Source organism: Vanacampus margaritifer, chromosome 14, assembly GCF_051991255.1.
Source record: "Vanacampus margaritifer isolate UIUO_Vmar chromosome 14, RoL_Vmar_1.0, whole genome shotgun sequence".
NCBI lineage: Eukaryota > Metazoa > Chordata > Actinopteri > Syngnathiformes > Syngnathidae > Vanacampus > Vanacampus margaritifer.
The window spans coordinates 16,892,692-16,909,991 of record NC_135445.1 but is presented as its reverse complement, the minus strand read 5'-3'; the positions used below and the strand labels follow the sequence as shown (position 1 = coordinate 16,909,991).

Here is a 17,300-nt window from a genome sequence, read left to right as displayed (position 1 = left end):
GTCTCTGAGGTGTTGATGTAAATCAATAGAGTAAATGATAAAATGGCAAAAGGACATGATAAACAAGGTGTCACAATACTATATTAGGTAAGCAAGGTTGACTAATTGATTGTTAATTTTCCTGATTCATCCATCAATTAAATTTATGTCTCATCTTTTGTTGGCTGATGTTCCTCCAGTTCCACTGTATTGAACTGTCACACAAATACTGCGTGATGTGCCAAATCACAATATACTCCGACATGTATTATACAGCGTGTCAAGAGGACGACAAATGCAAGAGCATCATTTGTTAAGAACACCAGGAGGTGGATCTCTTTACAGTTGTTAATTTTAACAATATAACAGCATAATAGAAATATTCTTAATTGAATTGTTAAATCAGCAACAAAAGCGTTATAGCCCATTTAGTCATTAAAGTACTTACGCTCCTTACGTTTCTAGATGTGTTTTATTGTTATACTCTGTGGGTTTGCCAATAACAAACTGCTGCATAAAGAGAATGTGTTGATGTTTCAGTTAAGTATAAATGTTGAACTTGAGTCTTGAAATGCCTTAATACACATGCAGGTGAGGTGACAACCAACTGTACAAGTTACAGACACGTTACCGATGCCCAAAAAAAAGGGACCAATTCAAAGGAAATGTGGAAAAAAGTATAGAATTATAGAAGTAATTAAGTTTTTGGAGAGTTAGTCAGGTATTTTTTGTCCTAATGGCATACATCCAGTGAGAATCATATTCAAATGTGACATTTTCTTTGTCAAATAAGCCAGGAGTTAAAATCCACTTGTTGTTTATAATTATCCCCTGTGTGACTGTATATTCCTGTGGTTACAATTAGTAGTGTGCAACTGTTCTATAGAAACAGCTCTAAGTGTGATATCCACTGGGATCAAATTTAAGTTTGCCGTTTGTGGAATGAGAAAAGCTGATTTAATTACTGATTTAAGTAGTGATTAGTATTTCATCACTCATGACCAATTTGCTAAGGGGTGTGATTCATAGAGTCATGCAGGACCCAAATACGCTTCGTCCCAGGTTTCTTTGTAACCTCCTGGAAGAGGCGTCGCTGTACTCTCTGTAGTCTAGCCACTTCTGGGAAGGTTAACCACGATCCCGTGCTTTCTCAATTTGTGAATAATCGTCTCACGATGATTCGCCCGAGTCCTGTAATATAAAGTAATGATTTTGTAAGCCTTTTCAGACTAATGGATGTCTTTTTCATCTGTTCATGAAATTCTTTTGATCATGACATTTTGTTGCAACTTTTTGAGATCTTTTGGACGACTTTTGTCAGGCAAGTTCTTTTTAGGTAAAATCTTGATCGAACGGGTCTGGAAGCAATCAAGCTAGGTTGTGGTCAGTGGAAAGAAACTGAGAAATGTGATTAGCCACAATAAATTCATGATTTGACAAAGGGGGAATGTTCTTTTTCACAATGAAGTGAAAATGTTGATTTTTTTTTTTGGGTAAGTGAGTACATTTGGAATGTTCAAAATCCTCCTCAAGGTGAATTGAATGAGCTGAATGTTTTGAATTTTAACTGAGAATGATGTAAATGTGTTGAATCCACCATTGGAAATGAATGGGGAATTTTGGAGTGAAAAACAGGTAATTGTGGGTAAACCATGAATTTTTGGACTGAAAAATGCAAGCACCCATGGCATGATTTTTTGGAAAATGTTGAAGTTAGAATACTGAGAATCGGATGAAAAATGTGGAAGGAGTAGCGCGTCAAAAAAGTGTGTAAAATAAAATGGAGGAAGAAGAAGAAGAAGAATGGTGTAGAATAACACGTGTAAATTCCTCAGCCTTCACACAATAATATACATATAATTTTTTAGGCATTTTTTTGCCCTCTACTGAGTCATTCATTGTCGACATTGTTCTTCTATGTGGCTCCACTTCTACCTTTCAAGACAAACTTATTGCACAAGAACCAAATGCCTCTGGCTTGTCTGTTGACTGTTACAACAAAGGGCATTGTACGTACAATGACACAAACGGAGTAGCTGAAACCTCTTAGAGCCATATAACCTTGTCTATCACACAAACAAGTGTTAGTGTGATGTTATTAATAAAACCTGATTAAAAACCTACAGGGTATTGTCATTTAGCTGTTTATGCATATTGCAGTCTAAAATGTCAACTGCAACAACATGATCGACTTATTACATTTTCTTCAGGGGGTGCAGAGTTGAGAGTAGCAGACTTGCTTGAAAGAAAATAAGCGAACTTGAAAATTAATGACCTCCAGACAGATTTTATCTCAGACAGAACCTCTTTTTTTGGCAATGGTTGCATACTGTACCTGACAGCAATAAACCAAACACAGTTGTGACTGTGTGGTAAGATATGTAGCAGTGATGCAAATACTGAAATAAATAGGAAGCCTCTGAAGTGCCAGGTAAAGTTAGAAGTATGTGGGTGTTGAATGTTTCATGATGACACATTTTACATAATCGGTGAGCAAACACAAAGATGAGGATTGGCAGAAAAAAGGGATTTCAGAACAAGGACTACATTTATAGAGATGCAGAATCATGCTTTACACACTCCTTCATACCCTTTCCTACCTCTGATACATCTCAGGCATTGCTGAGAAATACAAAGTAAAATGCATTCTTTTTAGAGACCTCATTTACTCGGAAAGAGAACATTTAAAGCAGCTGTAATCAATTGCTTTGGATTCAGAGATGAGAAACCATTTTATACGTAAATGCGAAGAAAACTGCACGAGCAGGACAGAACGTGTACGGTCAATTCTGTTATATAAGTACGCTGAATTATACAGTATGAAATCAGCTTTATCACAGGAGCACAGGCACAGAAACCATTACTCTCGTGCATTGAAATATAAGAAGGACCTCTCATTATTATGCCATGCAATTCTCACCATTGCAAACAAAAGCCACAATATGAAACATGAAGGTAAAAAGTCTCAGACAGTGTCAATCCAAACTGTGCATTATTATTTTCGTGAAGCCGAATATCTGATACAGCGCTATTGGCTCTTCTTAGACAATGTCACGGCATTGTTTACCTACAGAAAGAACAAGTCAGTCAGGAGAGGTCATTGATATCAAATACGGAATACTGAGGCAAGTGAGACAGCCATCCAGACATCCAAACATGAAATTAAAGCTCATTTTAAAAATAAAGAAGAAACCTTTTTAATGCAAACCTAGCCTTTACAGTAGATAAGGTGTGTGCTAACATATAGCTTCATAATAGCTTAATGCGAGCTAACTAGCTTGAATACAGTATGCTGTGCAAACAAACTATTGTTAAACAAATTGCCGTTTCACTATCACAACCATTTGCTATAATGCTCTTTTTAAACATTTTTAAACGCTATATTATTCTCCCAATGTGTGTCAGTGCCATGTGTTCAGAGGCCAAGAGCCACAATGTTTACTGTGTGGAAGGAGCCACATCATACACATGGACACACATAAACCGCCTCCATCCCGTGCCCTCACTCTCTAGCTCTCTTTCACATGCTTTGACAAACTCTGTGTGTATCCCTTTTTAGCCCATGCAATGAAGTGAACTGAAGGGCCGCTGATGATTTGAACCCTTCAAATCCTCAATTAAATGCCTAACATACTAGTCAATGTGGCACCTTAGGTGAGAGTTTATATGGTGACACCCTTAAACTTCAATTAACATATGCCTACAAAAGAAGACAAATTATAAAACATTGCCTTTAATTCAGTGGTCCACAACCATTGGTCCACAACCTAGTACTCGTCTGTGGGCCATTTGATACTGGGCCGCACAGAGACATACAAAAAGATTAAAAAAAAAATTGCAATTACCTTCCAAAGGGCAATACATGTAGGGCTGGGTTATTATGTGTTTGAGATTCGTGATATTGACCATCTTAGAGTCATGAGTGATTGTAAACCTCAATCAGACGTGGCAGAAATGTGCATGAGAGTAGCCAATCAGAGTCAACCGTTTCCTCCTCCACTTTGGTTTGCAAGTTAAAGTAAACATAAAGTCAGAATAAGAAACAAGTAAACAAAGATCAAACTGCCATTTAAACCAGTGATTTTCAATTATTTTTGTTATCCCCCAGGAGGAAGCAAAGATTTCAGAAGAGCTAATACTCCTTGTGCACTCCCTGACACTGCCACCTACTGTAGTGGATGTGCAACTACACTTTATTCTAGTACCACAAAAAAGCAAAACACATGTTCCCTGGAGTCATGGCACCTCGCATTGCACTGTGCCACCCCAGGGGGACCTGCTACCATTTTTGAGATGGACAGCGCTAAATGCACATCTGATAGGCATCCATGATTTTGCGATACATCCCAAAGATTTAACTATTTTGACAAGAGAAGTTCCACCCAAGTCATTAATGTGGAAAGCATTAAAATGTGAGCTGAGTTTGCCCAAGTAAATATCTAGCTGTGGAGCCATGAGACTAGTATTAATTTCCGCCATTTTTTATTTTAGTCTCAGTTTTAGTCTCAGTTTTAATCATGCTTGTTAGTTTTTATCATCATTAGTCAACCTCGTCCCGTTTTTATTAGGGGTGGGACAAAAAAACGATTCAACCAGATCTCACTTGTCAAGGAGAGTCATATAAGGACCATATCGGTAGCAGAGTCCTCAATCGATCGGGAATCCTTAGATACAATATTGCTGTAAAGCTGTGGACCGGATATCGCGTGGCTATGAATCAATTGCGTGTGTGAGGCTTTATGGTTTTCATCTTTTATAACATGAACAAGCGCTCTGCACAGTGCTCTACCTGTTTAACATTTCAGTAGCGCCACTGTTCAAGCTAATTCCGTGTTTACTGAGAGCCAGCAAAATAGCGCTCATAGACGCATAGATGCAAACATAATGCAACGGTACATTACGCACGTTTTTGGGAGGTCCGCCGTCAACGCCGGACACGCACACAGTGTTACTGCGCGTGACCTCAATTTCAACTCCCGTGACAATCCAATGCATGGATTCAAACTTCACACAGGTATGTCCCAAAGCTAACACACCAGCACCAGCTAAGCTAAGCTAAAAGCATGCCGCAAAAATCTAATTTCTCTGTTTGTGGCTACCTGTCAATGTACAATGTGGTCATTGTGTCTCAGAACGTATTTTAAATAATAATAATGTTGTACATTAACCAAAATAAAAAATTAATGTGACAGCAAAAGAAAAACAAAAATTGTGGATTAAAAAGGTATGGTCACTTTTGGCAACAACTTTTGGATATATATTAAGTGGTAAAAATGTGTTTGATAGATTTATTTTTCAATCAGGTGGCTAAGTTTGTTTCATGTCTGAAATTTATGTTTCTAAAATACTTTGCACTGTGCGCATATTTTGTTTAATTGTATTGGCGTCTTTTTAAAGGTTAAATACTAATATTTCAAATTTAATTATCAGCCTTTTCTTTTCCTGATCCTTTTTTGAATAAAAAAAAACTATTATAACTGTCAATAACGACTCATAAATACTTAAACTGTAATACATTTTTCAGTCATATCGCTCAACCCTTTTTGCGGTCTATTTAAATAATTTATTTAATATATGAAAATATAGAAGACGTTTTTTTTTTACATGTTTGACGATATTGTAAGAATTTGTGGTGTTTTATGATTAACCGTATCGAAGAGAAAATCGTTACGCTCACAAACTTGATCAAACTGTATCGAACCGTTCTGCTCTGAAATATATCATTTTTCAATCAAATCGCAACCTGTGTATCGAGATACATATCAAATCGGACTCATGTCAGAGATTCCCACCCCTAGTTTTTATTTAGTCCATTTTTAGTTGACTATAAATCTAGCATTTTAAGTATTTAATTTAGTCCATTAGTTAGCGGTCGGATTAACATTATTGTTGGAAAGTTATAGGCGTTGGATTGTTACGTCCATCCATCCGTCCATTTTCCTAACCGCTTGTCCTCACAAGGGTCGCGGTGGGCGCTGGAGCCTATCCCAGCTGGCTTCGGGCAGTAGGCGGGGTACACCCTGAACTGGTTGCCAGCCAATCGCAGGACACACAGAGACGAACAACCATCCGCACTCACAATTACACCTATGGACAATTTGGAGTGTTCAATTAACCTGCCATGCATGTCTTTGGAATGTGGGAAGAAACCGGAGTACCCGGAGAAAACGCACGCAAGCACGGGGAGAACATGCTCCACCCAGGCCCAGGAAGGCCGAAGCCTGGAATCGATTCCACGTCCTCTGCACTGAGAGGCGGACGTGTTAACCCAGAGGTGCTAAAGTTCGGTCCTCGAGAGCCACTATCTAGCCTGTTTTCCATGTTTCCCTCCTGCAGCACAGCTGAATCTAATGATCAGCTAATCAGCAAACTCTGCAGAAGCCTGATAACGATCGTGATCATGAATCAGGTGTTAGTGAAGAGAAACAATGAAAACAGGCTGGATAGGAGCACTCGAGGACCGAACTTTAGCACCCCTGTGCTAACCAGTCAGCCACTGTATCGCCCCAGATTGTTACGTAATCACTGTAATTTTTATTTTTTTTCTTATCCTTAGACCGTTAATCCACCTCCTGTCTGTCCCATGTTTGTGCATGTTGCACTCACTAGCTGCAGATTTGCGTCTAATGTTTGTTCATGAACTAAAATGTCCACAGATTTTAGTCCAGTTTTTATTAAGTTAAGTACATTTTCGTCTCGTCTTCATTAGTCAACGAAAATGTATACTTATTTAGTCTCAGTTATTGTTTACTAATGAGGGTTTTAGTATAGTCTAGTCTAGTAAAATGTGCTTTGACGAAATTATTTTTGTTAAGTTTTCGTTGACAAAATTAACACTAGACCAGACCAAAGTACCAATCAAGTGTCATTGTTCGAGCATACACGTTCACAAGTAGCAATGATGTTAACGCCATATGTACAATCATAATTTGTATTTAAAATTATAATGTTTTCATTTTAAGATTTTCATTCAATTTTTGTTCACTATATCCACTATTGTTCTACATTTGTTGCACTGTTGAGCAAAAATAATGTTTTAATAACTTTCTCAGCTCACCATTGTTTTAATTTTGATTTGAATATAAACATAATAGGGCTAGGTATCGATTCAGATTTCCAAAATTGATTCGGTTCAGAAGGGCCCGATTCAATTCACGATTCACATTGATTTTCGATTCAGTTAAGTATTTCCTGCAGTACCAATTTTATTTTTATATGGAAAACATTCTCAGAAGTACCAATACTGCAAATAGTAGAAACTTCTTGCTCTTACTTGGTGCATTAGTGTGGAAAAAAAACATGAATATTTACATTTAAAATTTAATCCCATGCAGTTACTTTATTCATGTATGTTTTATTGAACATGACCTGATCAAAACAATAAATAATCATTTAAATTGATTACAACCACAGCACTATGTAATAGAGTGACAAAAACACTGGGCTCCTCTTGGGGTACTCTGTATAACAGAAGGGCACATTTGAACAATTAACGCTCGAATAACGAGTTACGTGCTGCCTCGGGCATATTTCTGTGGTTTCATTTTGGGGAAAATAAATTTCCCCGTGATGCGAGAAGGCGCATTCATTTTTGTGTGGTTGTGGGGGGTGGTATATGGTTTTATGAATCATTATTGGGCTATGAAAAGGAATATTGGTTCAATATCGATATTGATTTTTTTAAACCCAGCCCTAAAGCATAATGTTAAAAATTTTTTAACTACTCTTAAAGTATCTTATTAGTCAGTGCAGATGATTTAAAGCTGTCAATTTCAGTGAAAGTTCACTTTGAAGAGGGCTGTAAGAGCCGCTTCAAAACGGGCAAAGAGCCGCATGCTGTTTATGAGGTGCGGGTTGGACAGACGTGTATAAGATACACCTGCAAGGTCAAGAACACAGAAAAAATAAATGGTTGTGCTTTTTTGCGTTGCGTTGTCCAAAATAGTAGTGCATTTGTGTTATATCAAATCTTAACCTGGCAACACGGAGGGCAATTGGTTAACATGTCTGCCTAACAGATTAAATGTTCTGGCCTCAGATTACGGCTCGGGAGTTTACATGTTCTCGCTGTGCTTGTGTGGCTTTTTTCCAAGTATAGCACTCTGGCGTCCTTCCACATTCCAAAAACATACAATACATGGTAGGGAAAATTAAGCCTCAAAGTTGCTAATTCTGGAGATGTAAATGCCAGTGTGAATGGTTGTTATACTGTATGTTGTTATTATGTACCATGTCTCTTGCCCAAACTCTGCTGGGATAGACTACAGTTCAAACATGACCCTAAGAAGCACTGCAGAAAATGAATGGATGGAAAATCCAAGCTAACAAGTGGCCCGAGTCCTTATAAAGCAAACAGAATCCATATTATGAGAATATTTTCCACAGGCTTAAATGGATGTAAAACAGTACTGTAATAATCATGAAATCAATAACAACAAATGGTCACACAGGAGGAAAGTAGACATAGAAACAGATGATACAAGAAAATAAGAGACAGGTTTAGTACTCCGTACACCTGAAGCCAAGTTACTAACATTGGCTCCTTCTAAATCAATCAGCAACACTGCACACAATTCAGCCACACTCTTTTATCACCTCATTTGCTAATGGGCTGTCTTTAAACTCATGGATAGATGGACAAATGACTTGGGCCCAAGTGGTCCAAGACTTGATTTTCATGGGCTTTGCACGGACTTACTCACACATAGTGTATCCATACACTAATGACTTTGAAAGCAGCATAGAGCACCAGTTCTCACTTGGTGATAGTTGTCTAAATGTACCCTGCGATTAGTCTGCCTTTCACCCAAAATCAGCTGGGATGGGCTCCAGCTCCCTGTGACCCTAAACAGGAAAAGTGTTACACAAAATGGATGGATGGGTGGATGGGTGGATGGCCATAAACTGTCTTTCCAATATCCAAGCAAGAACACACGTTTCCAAGTAACACTAATCCACTTGTGTCGGTGCATGACATCAACAACTCATCACCCACCCCAGCCTAATTAATTACCTGCAACAAATTGTCCTTGTTGGGCCATTTAGTCAAAATGATGAACTAATTTGAGAGAACGAGAGAAAAAAAAAGCTATTACCTTAACTGCTTCAGCATGGGAGACTTTGTCAAAGACTTTATCGTTGACTTTCATGATCTGGTCCCCGATCCGGAGACCTTCCTTCTCTGCCAGGCTCCCCGGTTCCACCAGAGAAACGTAGATACCCACTCCGTGCTCCGAACCACCTCGGATACTGAAACCCAGGCCCTCGTTGCTCTTGTGCCGCTTCATGGTGACCTGCCGCAGCTCGCCTGGTGGCTCGTGGATAAAGTTCCTTCCGAGCAGCGGTACGAGGGGAGCTGTCCCGTCGCTGCTGGTGCTGAAGCTATCCGGTGAGCCGCGCAACGCCACCTGGAACTCGGATGCGTTTTCCTGCGAGTAGTGAGCCGGGGGAGTCGGGCTGGCGCTGGGGAAGTGGCCCGGCGGGGGCTCGGCGGTACCGTTGCTTGCAACTAAATCCGATTTCAGGTAGAGGCCCTCCGAGGTGTACTGCTCGAAAAGCAGCTGGTCAGAGCGGGGGATGACAAGCCGCAGCATGGGGAGAAGTTGGCGCTTGCTGGGCGCGTTGAGGATGACGTTGAGGGTCTGCACCAAGTCGTACACGTTGCGCTTGGAGTGGTAGACATTGAGGCAGTGGATGAACTGCTCCCTCTCGAAATCGTCCAGCAGCAGGTTAAGCGCGTTGTGAAGCTTCTTGACGTTGGCCGAGAGCGTTCGAGCACTCGAGGCCACAGAGTTGGCCGAGGAGCTGAGCGACATGCGCTCCAGGTCGGTGGTGCTCATCCCGGCCGCGGCGCCACACCGGGTGCACGTTAGAGTGCAGGCGTTACGGGCTCCTGCCTCGGGAATAAGCCGGTGCTCGGCATTGTGGGCGCAAGGAGGACGTCGCGCAGTCCCGGTTAGATCTCAAGCAAGGCTAGCCTACGCAAATGAAACTGCACTTTCCGAAGGAACTTAACGAGCTAACCGAGCAACAACCTTGCGCAAAGTTCGCCCCCTTGGTATGGTAGCCGTGTCTCATTAGCCGCCGTCTTGTTTTCCACAGGGTCAGGTGGCCAGCGAGTCGCCTCTTCTCTGGTGTCCGCCTCCTCGGCAACAACCTGCTTCCAAGCGGAACGAACAGCAAAAGCCACCAAACCGCCGACCAACTTGACTGGGAAATGAGGCTTCTTTTTTTCCCCCGAAAAGCACCTGTAAAAAGTTCCAGCGTATTGCTCCTTTTGTAGTCAGTACTTCCAAACCATGTCAAAGCGATTAAAAATAACTATCTGTCATGACTTCACCACCCAAAATGAAGCGTGTGGGCAGGTGGTGTTACAATTATCGGTTGAAGAGAGCTTCAGCTCGCTGCCTCCGCTTCCCACGCGTTACTACAGCGACCGAGTGGAGAATGTGTGTGTCGGTGCCTGCTCTTTCCCAAGTCTCTGACGCTCCTGTGAGGAAGTGACGTCGTTTTTGGCTCTATTGGATTATTAATAGCCCAGAGCGCACGCGCACGAGGACGCATGACAGCAAGATAAGCTAAAAGGACTTGTCAATTAGTAGAACCATGTCTAATATTAGCTCCCGTCTGAGCCTCATCATTAGCGTTACACAATGCAGCCTGGCATTATTTGTAGACCTGTGTTGACTGAATTGATTGGAATCTTTATCCGCGAATAATAACTCACTTGTTGACAACACTATACAAAAAAACATTAGGTTTAAGGTAGAGCAAAAGTATTCACGCAAACACACGTACACAAAAAAAGTCCCTCTTGAATTAATTTACATAGTGTTGGTACTAAGAAGGGGGGAAAGGGTATACAGTATATAGTGTTTGTCATGTTTGGGTTTTGTTTTCCTTGTGTGTCTCCCTTGGTCTTGTCTAAGTGTAATCCTGCCCTTCCTCATGTGAACCAATCAGTGCCCTCAGCCACTTGTGTCTTGCCGCAGGTGTGTCTTGTTGTGTCATTAGCGTCTGTGTGTTTAGTCTCCTGTCTCCCCCCTGTCTGTGTGGGTTCATTATCTTTTCCCCATGTCATGCTGCTCGTTTTTGCCTTGTTGTTTCCCCCATGTTTTGGTTTATCTTGTAATTTGGAAGATCGCCTTTTTTCATATAAATTAAAATCCCTTTTTTTGCATCATCAACTGCATCCTTGCCCAGCTGTTTTTGCTCCCTGCATCTGGGTCCTCCACCAAACCTCAACCTTCCTGACAGTGTTGGCTAAGCCATTTATGCCTTCAAAAGAATTTCCCATAGCTTTGCTAACGTCAACTGAATAATACAAATAGATACATTAGTTAACGATAGCCACTGAAAAAATACACTTTACTTGTTTGTGATTTTTGTTTTCTGATTTGATTTTTGAACACCAGAGGCTTTTCAGGCCAGCACAAGACTCAATGCATTTGCCACAAATCAATCTTGTAGCTGGCAACATCATTTTCCTAAATTAGGGAATATGAATCTGTTACATCTCGTCTTCATTATCCTCCTCGGTTCATCTTTCTCTATGGCGTGTTCCCTGTTTTTTCAACTTTAAAGAGACAGCGTGTATCATTTAACACCATCTAGTGGTAAACTAATAATTCAGTCATTGTAAAAAAACAATTATTATTAATTTCAATAAAATGCAAAAAAATACATATATTTATGTTCTACCACATCAACATACATCTTTTTTAACATGTATAATCATAGGTCTAGTCATCACTAATTGTATTACATAGGTCGCACCGCACCTTACAGGAGGCTGAAATGTTTCGCCACCATCGTTCTGCTACAGATACCCGAAGGAGAAAAACCTTGCGAACGAAGTAAGCCTCTGGTGGTAGTTGCAGCCGGTGATAATTTAATCGACGAAAAATGTTCATGATATTTTTCGTCACGAAAAAAATTTTAAGACAAAAATTTTACGAAAACTAAAATAGAACCCATTCATTGAGAGAATAATGATAACTAAAATTGACTGACAATTTCGTCAAACGAAAATAAAAACAACACAGTGACAAAAATTCACACAATCCAACCAGAAGGAATGAAACGCAGGTGAGAGAAAAGAACCACTGAGAAACTGTTCAGTGTTCACTGCACTTTAATGTTCAAACATGTTTACATTCATTGTGCAGCTGTAAAATTAGTCTTGAATTTCTAATTAATATTTATGCACTTTTTTATTTAGGTGAAAACTAATTCATATAATTGTCAGTTCAACATGTTTCATTGAAACAATTAATAAAACACCGTTGTATTAAATGTGTATTGCGTGTTAAACTACAGTTACAAATAGGTGTGTTATAATTTTCTGTATAAAAGTTGAAATGTATGCTGAAGGAAAATATCAACTCAACTTTAAAATTGCTCTTTTTTCTTCAACTAAAATTGGATTAAAACTAAAATACAATCAGATGACTAAATTATGACTAAAACTTAAATTTATTTTAGTCAAAAGACTATAACTAAAACAAAATTAAAATTTATTGTCAAAATTAACACTGGTTGCAGTTTGTGTAACCCTGCCGTGTTACCTTATACAGGGCCTGCAGGTGGTCATCGCTCGATGCTGAGTCCTGCGATTTGGCCTCCAGCAGCTTTTGTCCCTCTGCTTTGCGCTTAAGAGCGTTTGCTATCTTATCCCGCTAGCCGCTCCAGTGAGTTCTTGCTCACCGCTGATGCTAGCTCATGCTAGCTTCTGCTCGCTCGCTCACCCCAAATAATGATTGGTTTTAATCGGTGGTAGGCTTGCGAAATGTGGTTTGTCTGAGGTATTATGATGTGCGTGCTTAAAAATAGTTGCATTCTATTAGTTCAACACTAGAGGTCACTAATACACAGTGTACCAAGATTTCAATCAACCAAGCAATATTGAAACAGCTCAATGTTTTTTGTTGTTGTTTTTACATCATACAGTATTCTGCCAGATTGATGTAAGAAACACAACTATTTTGACAAAGTAAGGACCAGAATGGACACAAAAGTAAAAAGCCTTCAGAAAAATAATTACTCTAGTGAAATACTGATATCTGAAAATTCTACTCAAGTACAGTAACAGTAAGCATTTGCACTTCCCAGTGCCCACTACTCCTTCTAGGTTGTTTCATAAATTCACCCGATTCCAGCAGTGACGTATAACAGTGTCTGAATAAACGGTAAGTGTGAAAAAACTGTTGGTATGCGTGGTGGTTTTGGTGTTCAATGACTGATAGCGGCTATCAGAGGGGAGGAAATGGAAAGTGGTTCCATGGTAGGATGAGTCCAAGAGAATTTTGCTTGCTCATTTCTTACTTCTTGCAGCATACAAAATCTCAAGAGTGGAGCAGGTATTTGTGACCAAGACTGATCAAGACTTACATGGAAATGCCTCCCCATCATTAACAATCCATGTTGAGTTATCACAAGCCATAGCCAGTAAGATCCATAGAAATAAGCGCACCATTCACAATGAGTTGTTTTTCTCTTCCCAGCCCAAGTATGATTGTTTTTGTTTTTTTATAGCTCCCATTCCAGCATAATTATAGCATATTTTGAACATTATTCACAATCAAGAGTGAAAGGGATATAGATGTCCTTTCGGACTCCCAATCGAGTTACAGTAACAAACGTTAAACACGCACACATAGATGACACAGCGTAAGGAAACGATATAATCAAGAGCACTCACGTCATTAATTATACAAGTGACAGTTTATAACTGAGGCTTATGATACCACTTGATAGATAACCCATTACATGATACGAGGCAGGGGTATAATTCAATTCGTAGGAGACAGCTTTATGAAGCCTACATGTGCTGCTACATACCGTACAGCACATTTTACCAACTGTGTGTTTTACATCTGTCTCATCTTTACAAACCATTGCTGAGTACAGCAGTTCCCTTAGCAGTAAATATTGTCAGTGTTGTTTTCATGATTGATAACCCGAGCACCTGAACTCATCACCACATTGCAGCTTTAGGCTAAAGCTCGATAAATAATCTCTCAAGGACCCCGACGCTAACTCAATTTATGAAGGGCAGGTAATGTAAAGAGGCCACAAACCGGAGATAATATTCAGGCGGGAGGATGACAGATTAAATTATAATTGATGACATTGAATGCATTTTCTGGGGTTCTAAATAAGTAAGTGGTACAAATTGGGTAACAATGCTTTTTATTAGTCGAGACAGCAAAGGTCTTAAATAGCTCACAATTTAGTGGCTGGTAACACATCATAAAAGTGCTACTGCATCTTCAATCAACCAGTAAGAAGTGTCAAACAAAAAAATTAAAACATATACAAGCATATTTTGTTTGTATTCATATATACAGTACCATGAAAAAGTATTTCCCATAAATGAGTTGTCGGTTGTTTTTTAAATGGGAAACAAAAATTCTCTGCTCCTGTGTGAAAAAAGTAATTACCCCTAAAACGTAACTAATTGCGCCACCCTCAGCATCACAACTGAAATCAAGCATTGTCTATAACTGGCAATGAGTCTTACACATCGACTGTAGAGACATTTTGTCCCACTCTTCTTTGCAGAATTGTTTTTCTTCAGCAACATTTGAGGGTTTTCAAGCATAAACGACCTTTTTAAGGTCATGCTATAGCATCTCAATTGGAATCAAGTCTTGTACTTAACTAGGCCATTCCAAAACCTTTTTTTTTTTTATCCATTCAGATGTCAACCCACTGGAGTGTCATAGAATTTAGGGTTCCATCCATCAAAGCAAGACGTCCAGGTCCTGAAGTAACGAAGCAGCCCCAGACTATCACAATACCGCAGCCATGTCTGACTCTGGGCATGATATCCTTTTTTCTGAAATGCTTTGTTACTTTTACCACAACAATTTCAATTTTCGACAGGTCTGTCCATAGAATACTCTCTCAAAAATCTCGGGGATTCAGATTTTGTTTTGTAGTAGTTGAAAAAGCGTCTTCAACTAAGGAAGCTCCTTAGATGTTGGAGGCCTTTGTGACTTACTGGATGAGTTTTTGCTGTGATCGTGGAGTAATTTTGGTGGGCAGGCCACTCCTGTGAAGGTGAAAAATGAATGAAATGAAAAGAAAGGTTCACTATGGTTACATGTCCTCTCCATGGTTCACTGGAGTTCTGAAGCTTTGCAAAATACTTTGTAAACCTTTCTAGACTGATATATTTACAGACCAGACAAGGTTATAAAAATCGAGCCTTACAGAGATGAAGACGAGATGGGACATCTGTGACGAACTAGATGTCAGCTACTCTCGCTAATCACTATTAACCACTACTTTGATCCGACTACGTATTGTCAGACATCACATCTACTTCTCTGCTAGGCTTGATTTTATGACATTGTCTTTGGACAGTTTCATTCTAAGGCACAATATAGATATTCTCTGCTTTATGAACCTGCAATGAATGATTTTGTAAGACTGCTCCTGGTGATGACCATCTGCTTTCAGCAAGGAAGTTATTCTCTTTTCAGACATTCTCACTAAGATTTTAGTGGGTGACACATACAAAAAAATAAAAAATATATAATAGTTTATGTGAATGAATCAATAAGGAGCAGATAAGGTTAAAGTCGAGCAGAGTGGAATCACACATTATTGCACTCTACCTCCAAAGTGACGCAGCAAAATTGTAAGCAAGGCAAGGCAGCCTCCCAGACAGTTAAGATAAGCCAAGTGCATTTTCACAGGAAATACTGTACCCTACATACAGTACTTTCAAAGGAGGCTTATCAGTTAATGTAATCAAGTTTTTCTTTGTTTTCTCTTCTGCTTTCCAAGAGATTTGTGTTGTTTTGCTCTTTTCTTCTTTTTACTGTAAACAATAAAAACACACAGATGGCAATTTTGCAAATATAGGGAAAAGTGAGGTTTTTGCCCGATTCAATGAATCTCATCATTTTCTCTGAAATAGCTTTCATGTTGTCATTACTTAAGAAGACTGATGACAGTTGCGTGTTGAGCAGTAGCTAATGTTTTAATTATTGTTTTTCCAAACGTTAGAGGCGGTTTGATGTTGCTCATTGTGTAAACTGTATGTCCTTAGCAATGTTCCTTTGTGTGTGATCGTCTCCAACATAACATAACTGTCACATATTGCAACTCCCTCAATTGTAACAATAATATGACTGCTGCAAAAGAGGAGCATGAATGAATGAATGATAAGAAAGGAAAACATGAGACAGGAGAGGGTAGTGAAAAATACATTCCGTGATAACTTGGAATGGACCTTTTATGGTTTCATCCTGAAAATAACATCTGCTAATTTTGGGTTGAACTAGTATTTCTATTGCTCTCTCATTTGGATTTTAGTATAACAATCACATGCTACTAGAGGTTAGAAACGATTGAACTATACTGTACAGTACTATACTGTTCAATATTTCCAAGTCACTTTAATTAAACAAAATGATTTTCTCGGGTACCTACTCCCAACTTAATTAAAACATTTCATGTAAAGCTGTAATCATTCTGAACGCTTAACAAGGCTTATAGCATTCACCTAATAGGATTAACTGTGTATGACTGAGTGCTTAACCAAGTCATCAGTATTCCACGAATGGAAGTTAAACGGTCCATAAACAGGGGAGCTGTTAGCTTCATGTTTACGGCTCAACTGTCAAATATTCTTGCATTCACAACAGATTAAATGCATTAAAGCCTATTCTTAAGTGACAAGACCACAGATTATGCTAGCTGCTTCACCATTTAATACTACTGAGTGTTTGAATTCTTTCACGTCATGGTATTGAGCCCGAAGTTTTGCTTTGTCATAAATCATCAAGCTAGTTCCGATCTTATCGCTGGTGACTTTCAGGAGACCCCAAAAATTGCATGTTTGTTCAACGACTAACATGACATCATCAAAAAGAGTAAGCCATTTTCAACACTTACACCCACACATGTGAACTGACCAAAAGTATACAAATAAATTTGCCAAATTGTGACTAATGAAGTTTTCGGCCCGCCGCCAGCATTATGTAATGATTTCATTTGATGTGTCAGGCGATGACCTTTTATTTTTTTAAAAAATCGTTATTAATCTCATGACTTCATTAGTTAACTCACGATAAATCACAAATTTTATAACTGTTCTAAATGTACAACAAAATGTAAAATAAAATATTTTATATTTATTATATTAGTATAATAATATTAGTATTATATATTAGTATAAGTTTCCATACTCATGTTTACATAAAAGTGGGGAAAAAAAGGTTCAACTAATAAAAATATGGCTGCATCTTTTAGTCATTGATACAGTAATTTCATTAAAAAAACAACTAAATTGAGTTCAAATTAAAAAG

At 39.0% G+C, this 17,300-nt stretch overlaps 1 protein-coding gene across 6 annotated transcripts in view; it reads right to left on the bottom strand.

Moving 5' to 3' along the window:
* Window positions 1–10,463, bottom strand: part of whrna (whirlin a) — a 146,279-nt gene extending 135,816 nt beyond the window's left edge. For all 6 annotated transcript variants that reach the window (XM_077542439.1, XM_077542440.1, XM_077542441.1 and 3 more), the window contains exon 1: window positions 9,075–10,463. In XM_077542439.1, coding sequence (XP_077398565.1) covers window positions 9,075–9,818 — 744 coding nt within the window. In that variant the 5' untranslated portion in view covers window positions 9,819–10,463. The remainder of the gene's footprint in view (window positions 1–9,074) is intronic.
* Window positions 10,464–17,300: the final 6,837 nt, after the last annotated feature.